This window comes from Mizuhopecten yessoensis, unplaced genomic scaffold, assembly GCF_002113885.1.
Source record: "Mizuhopecten yessoensis strain PY_sf001 unplaced genomic scaffold, ASM211388v2 scaffold7087, whole genome shotgun sequence".
NCBI classification, from domain to species: Eukaryota; Metazoa; Mollusca; class Bivalvia; order Pectinida; family Pectinidae; genus Mizuhopecten; species Mizuhopecten yessoensis.
This window is the reverse complement of record NW_018406874.1, coordinates 508123-526884: the sequence shown is the minus strand read 5'-3', so window position 1 is coordinate 526884 and position 18762 is coordinate 508123. Positions and strand designations below refer to the sequence as shown.

The following is an 18762-nucleotide window of genomic DNA, read 5'->3' as shown; positions in this document are numbered from 1 at the left end:
TTCTGTGCTGTTTATATCAGTTTGATGTGTATATATCTGTGTTGTTTATATCAGTTTGATGTGTATATTTCCTTGTTGTTTATATCAGTTTGATGTGTATATTTCTGTGCTGTGGTCGTTGTGTATGTTTATGTGTTGTTTTCATTCCTGTGTTTTGTATATATCTGTGTTGTATTCATTCTTGTGTTGTATATTTTTATGTGTTGTTTTTATTCCTGTGTTGTGTATTTTTCTGTGATGTTTAAATTCCTATGTTTTGTATATTTCTATGCTGTATTTATTCCTGTGTTGTATTTTTTCGTGTGTTTTTGTTTATGCCTGTGTTGTGTGTTTATTTTCTTGTATATTTATGTGACTACATGTGACATCTTAAATCGACTATTTGGGGATTAATTTCTTCCCACATTTGATGAAATTGCTGGGAAAATTACGTAAATTCCTCTCCCCTTTCCAAAGTTATGAACAAGAGTCCCAGTTAATTGTAGGAAAGATTATGTCTGCCAATTTCATAAATAACTGCAAGCCTTTTATCATACATTCAAATATCATATACTTACACTAAAAGTAGAAATACACAAGTCGTTAAGCATCAACAAATTTTGGCATTGATGGAAATTTATATACTTCATAGTTCGAATTCATCAAAATAATAAGAAAGAATATTGATGATTTAATATGAATAATGATAAGTTAAGGAGATAGTTTGTTTTACAGAACAGTAGAACTCGTTGTACAATGCAGTTGTAATGTAGGACACACATGTTTTAGTGTGTACATTTAGGTGTGGGAACATTTTCGGATTTATGAATGAAATGTAAATGATAAAAAATATGTGCCGGACGTCATTATCATACACGCACCAAAATGTTCAATGGTCTGCTTCCATATATGGGCACCACTACTACGCGGAGAGAGGGGCAGGTACTCCAGTTAACTCAACCAATAGGGTCGCCTCGCGAGTTACGTATATATACCTGTCAGTAAATAAAAAACGCATCGGCACTGGTATATATGTAGCCCTGAAACAACTGGCAGGCAGTCAAGCTGAAGACATAGACTTTCACACACCAGAAACAAACACTCGCGGACTCTATCATGGCCAGGATTATCATCAGCCTCCCAGCTCTACTTTGTCTTGTAAGTAGTGTTTATTATTGTCAGACACTGGTGGCAGGCTTTTACTATTACAGTCTGTGTCGAGCTTTCTGGTATCACTAGATAACCTAACGCGTCATTACAGGTGTATTGATACATGTGACACGCTTTCTTTCCTAGAGTGCAATACATTTGCTGGATGTTGTACTCAGTAAAACGTCGATAAAGACACACTGTAACTGAACAATACAGGTGTTTTTACTATATTTTACACAATAATGTGCGATAGTTTCAGTTTGTTTTACTGGACATGACATTTGCTTAAATCAACAAGGCAAATGTATACAACACTAAATGTGTAGTGAAGTACATTGTCATATTTCTCTGCTACGCTTGAATATTATATAACGTTGACTCGGCCAGATTTCCCTACAGCAGGCTTTATGTGTTGGCATAAAACAATAATGTATGAATATATCCTGTCAACGTTATATAGGAAACATTTGCATTCTTTATTCAAACTATTTAAAAAATAATCAGTATCGTTTTCTCATAATTGAATAACTACATGTATCAATAATGAATTTATGATTTTCTGAATTGATTTTCAATGGTCAAACATTTTGTAACAACAAAGCCCTTGTTAAAATGTAGTGGTTCTGTCGGTTTTGTACGTAAATGTATTAAGCTCTGTTGCTCTGAAGACACTGAATGAGTGTCCCGGTGTTAGGGTATCTCTCTACATCTTTAGTGGTGATTTCTTACTTGACGTATTTTAAAACTTAGTTTAGAAGAGTTTGAAATAATATTCAGATGTGAAGGTAGTGGACCTGCCGGTTGCTATCCTTAGTGTTCCTAGGTGAAGTGTATGACCCTGTCAGTTTGTACAGTGTGTGACGGGTAACAATGAGTGACGGATAGCTGTTTGCAGTTACATGTAGTATTCCTTTGTAAGATAATGCTTTTGTCGGTTTGTAAAATTACGGGAAGTATTGATTAAGGTAATTGCCGTTCTGGAAATTGAATACATCTTCAAATTTTACTTCAATCTAGAATAAACAGTACAAATCATGACCACCATAATTGATTATCAGGGACAAAATGTTTCCATCCTTGTTCAATTAATGCATAGATAATGCTGATATTCATAATGTATTGTTCAGTGTAGCTCTGAAAACAAAATGGAATTTGTAACGAAAATTAGTCGTATTATGATTCAAATTGATCTTTCAGGACAGGACACTCAAACACATTAAGTGAGTTGAAAAATACGTCATAACTTTAAAGGATTGAGTTAGCAATCGCTTCATTTTATTGGAAATAGAACACAACGGTCTTGACACTGTTAAGCCTAAACATTAAGTATTTGAGTAGTTGGGTGATTAGTATTTTCTTGGTAATACAATGCCTTGGAGGTAGTGGCAATAACAAAGACACTTCAGACAGCAGGTTTGGTTTACACATTACGTAGGAGTAAGGGTAATCTCATAAACATTGTCAGTAGCTGGTATTACCTGGTTAACGCACTACTTTTGGGGTAAGGGTATCTTACGGATATCTTAGCTAGTATTATCATGTTGACACGCTATTTTGGGGTATGGATAATCTCATTGATAATAAAGCGCGTACTTTTCTGATAAAACACTACTCGGGGGTTAGAGCTATTTTACTGATGTTATAACTATCATGTTTGCTTTGCTATGTTTAATCTAAACCATGATCTTTATTAGACATTTAATCTTATCCCTTACCGCATTGATATCACACGAGTTAAAAAATTCAAGTTCGAGTAAAGTCAACACACATTCAGATAACGAAATTTGTGTCACAGTGGACGGGACTAGGGCAGACTGACATTCCGTCGTTATCAACAATCGTCTGGGTTTTACAGCTCTAAAGTTTAAGTGTCAATAGAAAATATAAACTAAACTGGTTAACTGCATGTGTTGCACATTTCCTGCACAGATAAACAAGCTCATGACTACAGAATAAGTCCTTATGTACAACATTTGATATATTCCAAAGGAAATTTAAACCGGCTATAAATGGTTAAAATGGGGTAATAACGACACCGTACGCTTATCCTTATGAAAAGTATTATAACATGTTTTATTATACTGCGCTGAAAATATATTGCCGACATTTATCATTATTGAGCAATAGCTCGTGCTTAACAGGAGGACGTGGATATGTTGTAGGAGTTGTTATAAATCACAATAGTTACGCGAGACAAGCATAGAGTTAAGACGCAATGAACATGAAGATTGTAAATTTACATAAAAAAAGATAAAAATAAAAAGGTGTTTTACAGCTTTCTCTTCCCCCCCCCCCCCAAAAAAAAAGAATACCCTCTAAACCCCCAAAGGCCAGATGGAAAATCCCCCCCAAAGCCAGATGGAAAATAACAGTACTTACGACTGTTTCAGTTTGTAAACGTCACAATACCTTCAACATGACTGAATATTATATTATCATTAGACAAAAAATACAAATGAAGTAAAGGCGTCTGACATCCTACCACTGCGTTGCGGGTTCGAGACCTACGTGGCACGGTCGCCAGATTCTGGCCGTATCTAGGTTGGTGGTGTTTCTCCGGGAACTCCGGCTTTCCTCCAACACCAAAACCTGACACGTCCTTAAATGACCATAGCTGTTACAATAGGACGTAAAACACAAGCAAACCAAAACCAAACTAATCTTAGTTTCAATTCTGCCAGTATCGTTGTTATAACATACAGGATACAATGGGCTTGTAGAACATCTAATTGAGAGTGATTATCACAGCATAGAATAATTGATATTGCCACAAAATATCAATACGATTCCTGTATAATTATCAAAGCATATCATTATCAAAATGATCACAGCAAATCATTATCAAAATGATCACAGTAAATCATTATCAACATGATCACAGTAAATCATTATCAAAATGATCACAGTAAATCATTAGATTGTCACAAGATACCACAAGATGATCACAGTATATCACTATAAAAATTAGCAAAGCGAAACCTACTACATCAAATTATAACAAAATCCAGAGTAAAACAAGTGTACGATGAAGAATAACAGTGACTGCGGCTGGCGTTTATACAAGCAGTACCACTTAAAGCTGTTTAGTGTTTGTTAGTTTAGCGGTGCTATCATGTGTTACATTCCCGAAGATTTTCTCCTTTTAAATTAATAAAAAAGGACAGCAATATCTAAACAAACTACATAAATTACGCTGAAAAGGTGATTGACTGAAATCGTTTCTCACTAATGACAAGCTCTCTTTGTATAGCACTTGTAAGCATTACTGATCCACGTGCACTTTTATTATGATTCATGTTTATATTTTTCATTGTTTTTCTCTTTCACAGATCGGGTTACTCCACTCCACAGAAGGTAAGGTATTACCTGTCAACATTTACCCACAGGCTAATATATCTTATCCGGACACATAACAGGCTATATATATATATATCGCCGTACATCATATACGCCGGAGTGTTCTGATGACAAAATAATCTGAATATATTTTTTTTAAAAATAACGTAAATTCTCACAGCAGGTAGATAGAAACACAATATGAAACGAATTGATTTTTTTACAACACCTTTGCTGTGGTTTTAAAGCCGCCACGTGACATTATGTTTAAGTCCTACGTCAACCCCCTGTCCTATCGTCACGGAGATTTGTAAACAAGAATACGCTACTGATTACCTGACAGCAATAATAAATCTTCAAGAAAACCAGAGAAAATTGGGTATTTGTGAATAGCGTTTGATCTTTTGTTACATAGACCCAAAATATGATGTTCCTCCCTGGAACTTGTTTTTATCAGATCAATTTTAATTTCATGGAACCTGTAACATTGAACACCATTGGAATTCCTTGGTTTAAGTTCATTCTTTATCTTGCTCCGCATGTCAATCTGAGTGCATACTATATAAACATAGCTATAACTTTATCTAAGACTTGCCTAGAATTTCTAGACATTCCGCTGGATTTGATCTGCCTCGGGGGCTTATCTTTAGCATGCTATACATATCCAAGTGTAAATATAACTTTTCTTTTACAATGCCGAGATGCTTATCTGTTTTATTTAGGGCCTTTGTTTAAATAAAGGTCTTTCTGGGATGAAAGTTCTGTTTTATTTCTAAATACATTTAGGTGCCAAATATTATTAACTGATAAAGAACGAAGAGTGTTTATTGATTAAAAATGCAATAAACATGCTTTTATAATTCATTTCTGGACAAAGTAAAATTAAATCTGCATTTATACATTTCAGGTGCCAACTGTAATGAAAAGGTAGCCGATATAGTTTTCTTACTAGACTCCTCCACAAGCATAAGAACGGAACAGTTCCAAGAACAACTTCATTTTGTACAAAATGTGGCAGACAATTTTAAGATCGGCAGCAACAACATTCAAGTAGGAGCAATAACCTTTAGCGACGAAACCCTACTCAACTTCCACTTGAACGAACACCAAACGACAGCAGAACTGAAGAGCGCAATCTCGGAGATACCGTACATCGGAGGTGGGACCAACACGGCGAAAGCAATAGCTTACGCCCGAGAGGAAATGTTTAAACCGGAACACGGTGGCCGCGCATGGGCCGCTAAGATACTGGTGCTTATTACGGACGGGTTCTTGAACAGAAACCATTATGTGGCTGCACAGCAGGAGGCGTACTTTGCAAAACACACCAATATAACGATAATGGCAATAGGTGTTGGAAGTGGAGTCCAGGATATGGATTTGGAGGGTCTAGCCAGCACACCCAGGGAGAAGTATGTGTTCCGTGTGGACGAATACCAGGCTCTCAATACTCTCAGGAACGAGCTTTCAATTAAAACGTGTGAAGGTAATGATTGACGATGTAATTAGTCTTTGTCCTGTCTCTGTATGTCGATAACCTGTCATTGTTTCGATCAACTGTCAACGGTTGATTAATGAACGATGCATGTACACTTTCCCCGCAATACCTGAATTTGCAAGAGGTATATTTTTAATATTGAAAGCAATGACCTATGTGATTGCTATTTGCGATGGAACTAAATTCGGTAAAATGTTTTCTTAAATTGAAATGCTCATTTGTGTGCCGTATTAATTCATGGTCTCTACCCCGGCTCTATCGTAGAGGACGTGACATCACTAGAATTTGACCTAGATTTACCTGGTGTTTTCGATGACGAATAAGACGCTAACTATCTTATTCTCAGTGTAATTTTCAAAGATCTTTACAACTTTATCGTCCCTTTTGTTTTTATTTTGCACTAGCTTAATCGATTTTGTAGTACAGATAACGGTTTTAGTATACCTGATAATATTGTAATGACTGCTATCCTTATTTTTTTCTGTATGTTAAGTTATAATTAGGATAGACATTAATGGCGTAGGATACATGTTTTTCTTTTATGATTTACATATAAATTGTCTCAACCAGTAGAAGGTAATAATTTCACATAGAAACGCATTATACCACATACATCTGTTAAGACGCCATGCTTCCAGTACATACACATACCACCCCTTATTTCTCCGTACACACTTGCCGGGATGTCACCCTTTGATGAATGTGATTGCGGTAACAACTCGAGCTGATACAGCGCGTATATGTATATTACAGAGAGTGCTCTCGGACAGTGTTGATATGTAATACAGCAAACACGCGCACTTCACCTTGATTAATCACGTGTAAACTGTGGACTCTATATTGTGTATTCGAAGCATGTAACCTAACCACACGTGAACTTTTTTCATGCAATGTGGCCTCTAACACATCAATGGCGGACTATCTACCATCGTGATATCTATATAGACAACAGTACTTGATAGTTCACAGTCACCATGTTGTCATAAACAATTATGTCAAATCTGAATTCAATACAATTGGTTGGATATTAAAGAGTTATCTATTTGAATTGGATTGGGTAATAAATATAGTTTAATTTTTCCAGGTCCACTCCAGAAAGACCAATCCAATGAAAAAAATCTAGAGCCCGAGAAACAACCCAAAAAGTGTAAGTACCGTTAACAATTAAATTAAATGTTAAATTTTTAACCTATCAACCCCCAGATCATACATAAAACAACAGAGATATTGTTAAAATACTAACAATTTAAGCAACCAGTCAACTATTGGTATTAATTCTGAATTGTAAAACGTTGATGTTTAAATATTTACTCCCTGTGACTTTACAGACATTACTCTGCGAAGTAGCTCTATGATAAATACATAAAAAAAACATTTGTTGTTTGCTTTATGAACTAAAAGAGAATAATAGCAAAATATTTTGAGGATTATGAATTCAAATTTATGTTCGCTTCAAGAGTATCAATTAACATGTTTATTACCCCAAACAAGGTTCTACCGCCCTGACTCATTGTTCGTAAAACATCAATGTCATTCATTCGACAATATCATAAACAAGTGTGTCATTACTCGTGACATTTAAAAAATAAAAATAATGATAGTACTCGTTTTGGAACGTCTTGTTTCAATACGCTGTTCTACATTACACAATAAGAGCGAATATTTAATGAGATCTTGTCATAACGTAAAACCAGAGAAATTGACTGTAAAATTAATTTATGAACGATATAAGATTTATCATTTCAACTGATTACAGTGTTTTGGTAATTGTCCACACAAGTAATTACCTAACAAAAATGCATGAATTGTATATTTTATTTCCTTATCAACCTTTATATTTTATCCACAGTCTGCGGTGGTAAACCAGCCGACATGTACTTCCTCCTGGATTCCTCCAACAGTATACATATAACCGACTTCGACCGACAGCTTAGATTTGTCAGTGACATTGTGGATATCTTTGATATATCAGAGTCCCATACAAGGGTAGGTGTTACTCTATATAGTGATAGAACCCACCCAGTCATCCCCATTAACAACGACTTTGACAAGGATGAACTAAAATTTCGAGTCCGTAATTTACATCGATTGACCGGAAATACCAACACCGCTGCTGCCCTGAAAAATGTAAGAGAATATGGTTTCCGTGATGACATTGCGAGGTCGGAAGTAGCTCACATCGTTGTTCTCCTGACGGACGGGAAATCTACAAACACATTTAAGACAGAAAGGGAAGCGGAGTTAGCACACAAGGCTGGCATATACGTATTTGCTATCGGAATTGGGGATATGGCGTCCATTCCAGAGCTAATGGCCATCGCAAGCGACCCCGCCGAGAGCTTCATGTTCAAGGTCAACAATTACAACGCCCTTCGCCATCTGAGAAACATACTAGCTATCAAAGCTTGTACAGGTAAACCAATCTTTATTACGTTATGAACAGGTAACTTACAAGTACTTACAGGTACAAGTAAACTCACTTTTACTCTCCACGCTCGTAATACATGACATATAATGAGTAAAACTGAATCAGGAATTATGTTTTCAATATTGATTGTATTATATATATGGAAATTATAGGGTAATCTTAAGGCATTTCAAAGCATTTAGAAAACACGCAAATTTACTTATCCACATTTAGTTTGTCTGTATACGTTTCTTATATTATTTTGCAGTCGAAGCTACACAAAATGACAAGTCTGTCGAAAACAATTTTGGTAAGTATTTTGTTATTTCAACTATGGCTGTTACAAAAATGACCTTTTGACGTTTGCACTAAAAATGATAGCTATACATGTTAACTGTTACTGGGAAGCGGTTCATTTATTAGTATCTCATGGATGAACAGAAAAAAACATTCTTCTTTTACAATGATAAAGCAAGTTGCATTAAGTTAACAGACAACCGATTGGCTGACCAAGCCACAGCCCTTGTCCCATGTGTACATACATCGGTTATAGAACTTTCAGAATTACTGGTGGCTTTACAAGACAATACAACAAATATCTATGTAGACGACAGGAATCGTAACAATAATGGAATAAGTGAAATGTCAGGTACACAGCAACATCATTTCTGCAATGTCCTTTTTATGGGGCGACATCTTTGACAAAATCCCTATCAACTGTTGTTAGAGGACTCCTGCTAGCGTAATGTTATTAGGCTAAAGACTAACTAAATATGGAAATGGTAACTCTAGAATACTGATATGCATGTTTAAATAAATGAAACGTTATTAGCAATGTTGAAGAACAAAATGCATATTTCGATATATCTAAAACTGACATTTGATTGCTTTCAGCGTGTGGAACATATGGACCACGAGACATTATGTTTGTTTTCGATGGAGTTAGCCTCGGTTTAGAAAAGTCAACCGTCCTTCGGAAGGCTATCGGTAAAATAGCAAAGAATATGGGTCTGGAGAGTAAACAAGACCAGCGAGTAGGGGTGATGTCAGAGGTTTATGCGCACGGCACCGATTCCAGACTGGCAGAAATCCGAGATCAAGAGTCTTTCGAGGAAAGATTGGACAATGCCAAGGAAGGAAAACTCAGGACGTTACTTAGAAAACTACGTCATCACTCCTTTCTACCAATCAATGGAGGTCGGTCGAATGCAGAGCATGTAGCTGTCCTATTTTTGGATAGAAGGTCAGAAATAACACCACTGGTCATCCACGAAGCGATCAGGACAGCTTTTAAAATCAAGCTGTACGTAGTTGTTGTTGGCGATGAAGGGTCCGTGCCAGACGCGGACAGGATGTGCAGTTCTCCACCCGATCGATACCTCCTACACGTCCCTACATATGCTGATGTATCGGCGTCAACCGTATCTATCGCCAGGCAGATATGTGATGCATGAGGTGTGTGACTTTTTGTTTCAATGGTGCTAAAGCTTCAAACGTGTTTTAAACACAAAACAGTAGTATTTCATTCAATATCAACGTATGCATAATGTAGTATTTCAATGGTTCAAATTCAAACAATTTCCCCATGAAATCTTGATTTCAGTTCTTGATACCACTCTTATCAAAATACGTTTCCGAAAGAAGAAAGTGTTTACAAAATGTTGGCTCTTTATATTTGCTTTCACAATACCAGAATAGAAGAAGCTTTTTGTAAAACTGTGTATATAAGCAGTAGTAAAATTCAAACTTACGATTTTGAGTTTGATTTCGAGACATTTACATTTTTATTACTATTTTGGCAAAAATATCAACGCTCGCAAACATACCTGATGTGCAGTATTAATAAGCATTGAATGTTTCAAACATTCCAATCCATTTGGATTACTTCTGTGATATTTTATATTCTGAACATGCTTTAATTTATTCGCGATGAATCTCGCTGTAAGTTGGTACAAATGTGTATTGTGAATGGTAAATGTCTCAAAATAGGTCATGTATAATAGTGTCTTCCGTCGAAAAGCAGTGAATGTTGTTGTGAACGAGAGTCATATGTGTGTTCAGTATACTACCGTGCTCTACTTATCGTGTCTGCTGAATTCAGCACCGACTTAATCTCAACGACGACCATCAAATACATTATTATGCAAATAATACACACTTTAACAGGTGATGATTAAATTAATATTTACATTCATAATAGCCACGTGCTGCTTTTCGTACTTTCTCATACACGATCTGTAGAGCATGAACGGGTCACTAGTGTTAATTCGGAGAAAACGGGTTGCTTCTCGCTTAGTTAGTTCTTGCCTATTAACATAATAAACATTGTATGCAGATATTCTGTATCTATAAACATTAATTTGTTTTTTCAAATTGTTTTATATTTAAGTGTATGTAAGTAATGGTTGTGTTTAACATAGGAACATGCTTTTTATATTATTGAAACTTTCAATCTTTGAAATCCGTTATGAAGGGATGGGTATTTATGAAAAGAAATGATTTTTTTGTGATGTTGTGAAATCCAGTTATTTTATACTTTTCTACAACACGTTTAAGTTTTTGATTAATTTGACGCATGGCTGTAATAGTAATGCTGATACATGTGTGTACAACAGCTTTAGTTTTGTGTGAAGTAAATAAATAAAATATTCTGAAAGAATATCCGTCTTTATCTGATTTAAAGTAAAACAACAATGAGTGTGTTCTCATTTCCTGACAGCAACATATACTATCATATCATGTCACCAGCAGTTAATCTCATAACTAGACAACAAAACGTCTTTTTTTGGAATATATGTCGAAGTGTTATGGTTATATATCTTTGTCAGTTGTTATGGTTATATATCTTTGTCAGTTGTTATGGTTATATTTATTAGTCAGTTGTTATGGTTATAATCATATGTCAGTTGTTATGGTTATATATCATTGTCAGTTGTTATGGTTATATACCCTTGTCAGTTGTTATGGTTATATACATTTGTCAGTTGTTATGGTTATATACCCTTGTCAGTTGTTATAGATATATATATATGTCAGTTGTTATGGTTATATAGCTTTGTCAGTTATTATGGTTATATAACTTTGACAGTTGTTATGGTTATATATCATTGTCAGTTGTTATGGTTATATATCATTGTCAGTTGTTATGGTTATATACCTTTGTCAGTTGTTATGGTTATATTTCTTTGTCAGTTGTTATGGTTATATACCCTTGTCAGTTGTTATGGTTATATATATTAGTCAGTTGTTATGGTTATATTCATATGTCAGTTGTTATGGTTATATAGCTTTGTCAGTTATTATGGTTATATAACTTTGACAGTTGTTATGGTTATATATCATTGTCAGTTGTTATGGTTATATACCCTTGTCAGTTGTTATAGTTATATATATATGTCAGTTGTTATGGTTATAAACCCATGTCAGTTGTTATGGTTATATATCTTTGCCAGTTGTTATGGTTATATATCTTTGTCAGTTGTTATGGTTATATTCATATGTCAGTTGTTATGGTTATATAACTTTGTCAGTTGTTATGGTTAAATACCTTTGTCAGTTATTATGGTTATATAACTTTGTCAGTTGTTATGGTTATATATCTTTGTCAGTTGTTTATAGTTATATACCTTTGTCAGGTATTATGGTTATATAACTTTGTCAGTTGTTATGGTTATATATCATTGTCAGTTGTTATGGTTATATACCTTTGTCAGTTGTTATGGTTATATACCTTTGTCAGTTGTTATAGTTATATATATTTGTCAGTTGTTATGGTTATAAACCCATGTCAGTTGTTATGGTTATATATCTTTGTCAGTTGTTATGGTTATATACCTTTGTCAGTTGTTATGGTTATATATCTTTGTCAGTTGTTTATAGGTATATACCTTTGTCAGTTGTTATAGTTTTATATCTTTTTCAGTTGTTACGGTTATATATCTTTGTCAGTTGTTAGGGTTATATACATATGTCAGTTGTTATGGTTATATATATTTGTCAGTTGTTATGGTTATATACATATGTCAGTTGTTATGGTTATATAACTTTGTCAGTTGTTATGGTTAAATATCTTTGTCATTTGGTATGGTTATATAACTTTGTCAGTTGTTTATAGTTATATACCTTTGTCAGTTATTATGGTTATATACCTTTGTCAGTTGTTATGGTTATATATCATTGTCAGTTGGTTTGGTTATACACCTTTATCAGTTGTTATGGTTATATACCCTTGTCAGTTGTTATAGTTATATATATTTGTCAGTTGTTATGGTTATAAACCCATGTCAGTTGTAATGGTTATATATCTTTGCCAGTTGTTATGGTTATATATCTTTGTCTGTTGTTTATAGTTATATACCTTTGTCAGTTGTTATTGTTATATACATTTGTCTGTTGTTATGGTTATATACCTTTGTCAGTTGTAATAGGTATACATCTTTGTTAGTTGTTAAAGTTATATACACATGTTAGTTGCTATGGTTATATATCTTTGTAAGTTGTTTATAGTTATTTACCTTGGTCAGTTGTTATTGTTATATACATTTGTCTGTTGTTATGGTTATATACCTTTGTCAGTTGTTATGGTTATATATCTTTGTCAGTTGTTATGGTTATATACATGTACCTTTGTCAGATGTTATGGTTATATATATTTGTCAGTTGTTATGGTTATAAACCCATGTCAGTTGTAATGGTTATATATCTTTGCCAGTTGTTATGGTTATATATCTTTGTCTGTTGTTATGGTTATATATCTTTGTCAGTTGTTTATAGTTATATACCCTTGCCAGTTGTTATGGTTATATATCTTTGTCTGTTGTTATGGTTATATACCTTTGTCAGTTGTTATGGTTATATACCTTTGTCAGTTGTTATGGTTATATACCTTTGTCAGTTGTTATGGTTATATACCTTTGTCAGTTGTTATGGTTATATACCTTTGTCAGTTGTTATGGTTATACACTCTACAATATATTAGATTTGTGATGATAATTATTGTAAAAACATGTATTGTTTTTGAGGTACAGATTATTTCTTAAGTTGTGATCCTGTCATAGAACCTTTATTCAATACTTATTTCATTTTCTTGCATAGTAATAATATTAATAATAATAATTCATCACCATCAGAAAGAGCAACTATTTTATCGAGTTTCTTCTATTAATTTCAGAAGACTTTTGGCTTTCTTTCGTTTTATTTCCTATTTCGATCATAGTTGCTATATATATGTATTCCAATATTTAGGACTAGAGTTTTTATAATGTTTAATTTACTAAATGCGCCTCAGAAACCAACAGATTATAGTCTATTTCAATATGCTTGACAGAAGCATTTTTCTTCTATATTCATGTTTGATTAAATCAGTGTTATGTATTATTTCTTTCCTTATTGCTCTGAATAACTACTCTAATGAGCAAAGCAAGAAGCAAACCTAACATGGAAAACATAAATAACAACATATGTGATGGGCCTTAGCGGTCAGCTGATGTGAGACCGCTATCAACGTAAACAAAAATTAACATTCATGCTAGGGCCATTGTAATATTTTCAAACTTTCCATAACCCCTATTCTAATAGGTATTAGGGTATAAATCGGATAAAGACATGTAGTTTGATGTGATGAACTAACCACAATGTAAGACTGTTGTCAACCCAATCTGGAATATATTTTATACATCATACATAGTTTAGAAAAAGGTTAATCAAAACGAAATTAAATCACATTATTATAATCTACCTTGCACACGTATTACACTATTAAAGTAGAATTGAAATATGTTCCGAGGTGTTCCAGTACAGCAGCTTCGACACTTTCGTGACAACAGACAGGCGACCATCAAAACAGACTGACGCAGCATTACTGGGTGTTTTGATGACGATTTTAAAAGTTCCCTGACGCATTTTCTAATTTTGGCTCTGCTCCTTGCCTTTTTTAAGGGGTTGGTTGCGCGTTTCAGCAACCTTGAATCTCTATTTTAACAACACTGAATCGTATGTGATTAAGGGCTTTTTCAATTAAATTAAGTGGGGATAAGTTCAATGGCTGTTTAGGAGGTTTTAAGTATCGCTAAGCTCAGAAGATCTAAAATACAAAATGTATGACAGATATTGGGACATGACATGGATATCTTATGGTGTTTTTTTATATATCGAAGGAAAATCTGTGGAATGTACAGTTCTTCTTTAGATTTACAAAAATATTAACATAAAAATGCATCATATTTTCATTTTGTTGTCGCATCAAGTCGTATGAGTCGGACCATTCTAATAACTCAAGGTCCAAATACATATACCTTAAACATAGATAAAACCTACTTAAAACCTACTTAAAACCTAGTTATAGCCTTTTTTAAATTTAATTCCTCTATTCATGATTTCACTACTTAAAAGTGTAAATATGTTCGCCGCGAGACGACGAACAAAAAGCGGAACGCAATAGGTGGCTTGAACCTTTGGCTCAGGTGCCCTACATACGATACAGAACGATAACGATTTCAAGTGTAGATAGGTTGACATGTTGTCAGGTAAACATTGAACTACACGCCTTCATCTGGACTTACGAAGGACAGACTGCGATTATCTTTATACGGGAGAGACAAACACAAATTGTAGAGCCAGACCCTCTGACAACGCCTTTTGTCGGGACCAGGTTTATAACAGTCTGAGTGAATACAGGATTTTTCGTCCCTCCTTCCTATTGACCTTGTAATGTAAGCAATGTGGCTACACATCAACTACGTGAGTGTTTGATAATTACCGGGAGAATACTAGATTAATTAGCTAAACTTGTATCCAATCCTTATTGTATGATATTACAAATAATACATATTTGAAATAAGCGACAATAATTCTGTCAATATATCTCCCGAGATACTAAAGTTCTACCGGACCCTTCACCTGTAAAACAAGACAGGGATATTACATACAAGGCTACTGTAATCTTACTTGGAAGACGACAGCCGAGCATCGTAAATAACTCAAGTCTAATGTTGGTAAACAACATTCTAAGACTTGGTTGTCTAACAGTGTAAAATTAGTGGATTGATAATGATACTTTAAAATAATCTCTTCACGTGCAGCCGCGAATAAGATTTGTTAAAGATAAAATAGTCTGAAGCTATTGCATAACATTTTAATACCCTATTCTATATCCTTTCCAATCCTGCTATTAGCTCGAGGGGAGATAAAGGGTATGGTATAATAAACAAGTTATATCTATAATATACTAAATAATTTTATCTCACAAAATACAAAAAGAAATCACTTTTCTCAGCTGTCCGTCGATTGCCTGACGTGTCTAGATCTATTAACATGTGAAACCAGAAGACAACAGTGGTTTAGGCGTAGACACATAATGCCGATCAACTGATATAATAAAACCTCACAGCAGGATATTAATCGAAACTACAAAAATGTATGTTCATGTATTTTCCTCGCGATTGCCCATGTTTATCAACTCCTAGATCTCCCAGTAAACGTCGAAGTTCATAACTCGGTTGATCGGCACCTTCTGCTGTAGTTATGATTTGCATTTTAAAACGATTAAGACCTGGATTCTAATTACACCACTGATAAGGCCTGGATTCTAATTATACCACTGATAAGACCTGGATTCTAACTATACCACTGATAATACTTTAATGAATGAAATTGCCAGTAAATGTTTAATTCAATTTGCGTTTAATATCAAAATACTATTTTCCTGAATTTGTGATTTGAATTTATGATGTTTAATTACGTTACAAGGTGGTTGAGTGTCACTTCCTCAGGTTAGCCGGTACTGTACCTAGAACTTATTTTTACTCGGTTGACATTAAATGCTAAATAAATTATCAGGTGTAGCTGAAAGCTATAAGTATGTAAATCCTATTTCATTGACATTATCTGTAACAGAACGTTGAACCAGTTACCAATAGCTGGTTAAGACTGAAACTGAACGGCTATTTAACTCAGCACGCCTACTGTAGCATTGTAATTGAGGCGATGACATGTCAGATGTTAATAGTAGAGCTGATTTGGTATTACACGTTAAAAAGTATTAACACATAGTGCAAATTATACAGGAAACCAAAATGATGTATGAAATAAAATGAAATTATCGATTTCATTTGGTTGGGTTAAATTTCAGGGTTGTAGATAGACAATTGATACAAACCAACGGTGTTTTATAACCAAATGTATAGTTTGTCAGCGGAGCTTGTACCATAACGAAAAAGAGGTATAGTTCCGCAAGAGTTACTCCCCCTGCGTAATGTACTAAGTTATGTGTATTAAGTTCATCGCATGCATTTATGCAATCTACAGCAGAAAGAAACAGAAACATGGAGTTTTGTTTAACCTTTGAATGATACTATTTTTGTTTTGATATAGCTGCTCAATTGAAATAAGCATTCCGCTGTGTAAGAATATACTGCACAGGAATAGCTTCCGAATGTTGTAACAATGAAATTAAGTTCGATGTTTGCAGGGAATTGCAAATAAACAATTAATTTGTATAAACGTGTTCCGTAGTTTTTAGTTAAAGGTAAAAGACTTGTTGAATAGATTTCATTAGGTTTCAAATGCTCTTAGAGTCTCCAGTATATTGACATATAAACATAAATTTTAAATCAGTGATTTTTATTATGATAACTGAAAATTAACCAGGTAAGTCCTTAGATTGGAACTCATCGCTAAAAACAAAAGAGATTCCGAAGTCACAACAGACCCATTATTCAAACTGAAGATCAATAAAAAGGTAAAATATGAACAAAAGAATAGTTTACAAGGCAACCACTGTAAAAGTATTAGGTGGTTAAGACCAAATGTTCCTGAAGGGAAAGAATCTTCTGCTTTATCGATGACACCCGCCATATAAATAGGTTACAAAATCCAAGTGTTGTTTTACGCTCTCAAACCGAGAGCTCGGTGAGTGGCAACAAAACCATAAGTCACACTAATGGACATAATCAAGTCAGACTAATGGGCATAATCAAATCACACTATCGGGCATAATCAAGTCACACTAATGGGCATAATCAAGTCACACTAATGGGCATAATCAAGTCACACTAATGGGCATAACCAAATCACACTATTGGACATACTCAAGTCACACTAATGGGCATAATCAAGTCACACTAATGCGCATAATGCAACACACTAATGGGCATAATCAAGTCACATTAATGAGCATAATCAAGTCCACTAATGGGCATAATCAAGTCACATTAATGGGCATAATCAAGTCACACTAATGGGCATAATCAAGTCACACTAATGAGCATAATCAAGTCACACTAATGGGTATAATCAAGTCACACTAATGAGCATAACCAAGTCACAATAATGAGCATAATGAAGTCACACTAATGAGCATAATCAAGTCACAATAATGAGCATAATCAAGTCACACTAATGAGTATTTGCAAGTCACACTAATGGACATAATCAAGTCACACTAATGGGTATAATCAAGTCACACTAATGGACATAAACAAGTCATACTAATGGGCATAATCAAGTCACACTAATGAGCATAATCAAGTCACACTAATGGGCATACTTAAGTCACACTAATGAGCATTATCAAGTCACACTAATGGGCATAATCAAGTCACACTAATGGATATACTCAAGTCATACTAATGGGCATAATCAAGTCACACTAATGAGCATAATCAAGTCACACTTATGGGCATAATCAAGTCACACTAATGATCATTATCAAGTCACACTAATGGGTATAATCAAGTCACACTAATGGACATAATCAACACACACTAATGAGCATTGTCAAGCATATCAACCTTCATATCACACAAAAAATAGCATATGAAATCTTCTATGGAAGCCTTTCTTGTATGTTTTTTCCGTCAGCAGTCGACTCCATCACAAATATCATTGTATTCGAAGAAAGCTCTTGAACACCGAAGCAACAAGGACATGTAGAAACCGTGGGTAGAATCAGGAATGTTATTACAATCTTAGATAATCCATCCACAATTGTTCATGCTTATTAACGAGACTTTCAAATTACTGAAATTCATTCTGAATTAATATGCTGAGGAAGCCCGAGGAAACAGGGTTCAGGACTGGATACTTACTGGCAATAAATGACCAACAAACGTGGTTGAAATGTTGACAAGAGGGAGTGGCATCTGCTTAAAAACAGTCCGGTTAGCATCATGAAGCAAATTTACATCATCTTGGCTGCAAGTGTTCCTTGGAAAGGTTTCATAATTGTCACATGAACAAAAGAAGCACAATAATATTCTTCTAAGTTTGAGACAATTCTGATGATATTTTAAAAAGTCTTATTTTAATCTAACGTTTAGTTTCATTGCACATGTTATCATTTAATTTAATTCATTCAGTATAATGATTTTTATTTTCATTTAAATCGCATGTA

The 18762-nt window shown here is 34.4% G+C and overlaps 1 protein-coding gene across 1 annotated transcript; it reads left to right on the top strand.

Annotated features, from left to right (window-relative positions):
- Positions 1 to 1003: 1003 nt before the first annotated feature.
- LOC110453101 (cartilage matrix protein-like) lies at positions 1004 to 11031 on the top strand. The gene is made up of 7 exons (XM_021501938.1): positions 1004 to 1137; positions 4461 to 4485; positions 5375 to 5953; positions 7050 to 7112; positions 7815 to 8378; positions 8641 to 8682; positions 9267 to 11031. Exons 1-7 carry the CDS (start codon positions 1096 to 1098, stop codon positions 9824 to 9826), a joined length of 1875 nt encoding a protein of 624 aa, XP_021357613.1. The 5' UTR covers positions 1004 to 1095; the 3' UTR covers positions 9827 to 11031.
- Positions 11032 to 18762: the final 7731 nt, after the last annotated feature.

Excerpts from the sequence above, each read along its gene's own strand:
- LOC110453101 (XM_021501938.1), top strand. The coding sequence starts at position 1,096 with ATGGCCAGGATTATCATCAGCCTCCCAGCTCTACTTTGTCTT. Across the intron at positions 8,379-8,640 it reads AGCTATCAAAGCTTGTACAG|TCGAAGCTACACAAAATGAC; the intron begins GTAAACCAATCT and ends ATTATTTTGCAG. Across the intron at positions 8,683-9,266 it reads GTCTGTCGAAAACAATTTTG|CGTGTGGAACATATGGACCA; the intron begins GTAAGTATTTTG and ends GATTGCTTTCAG.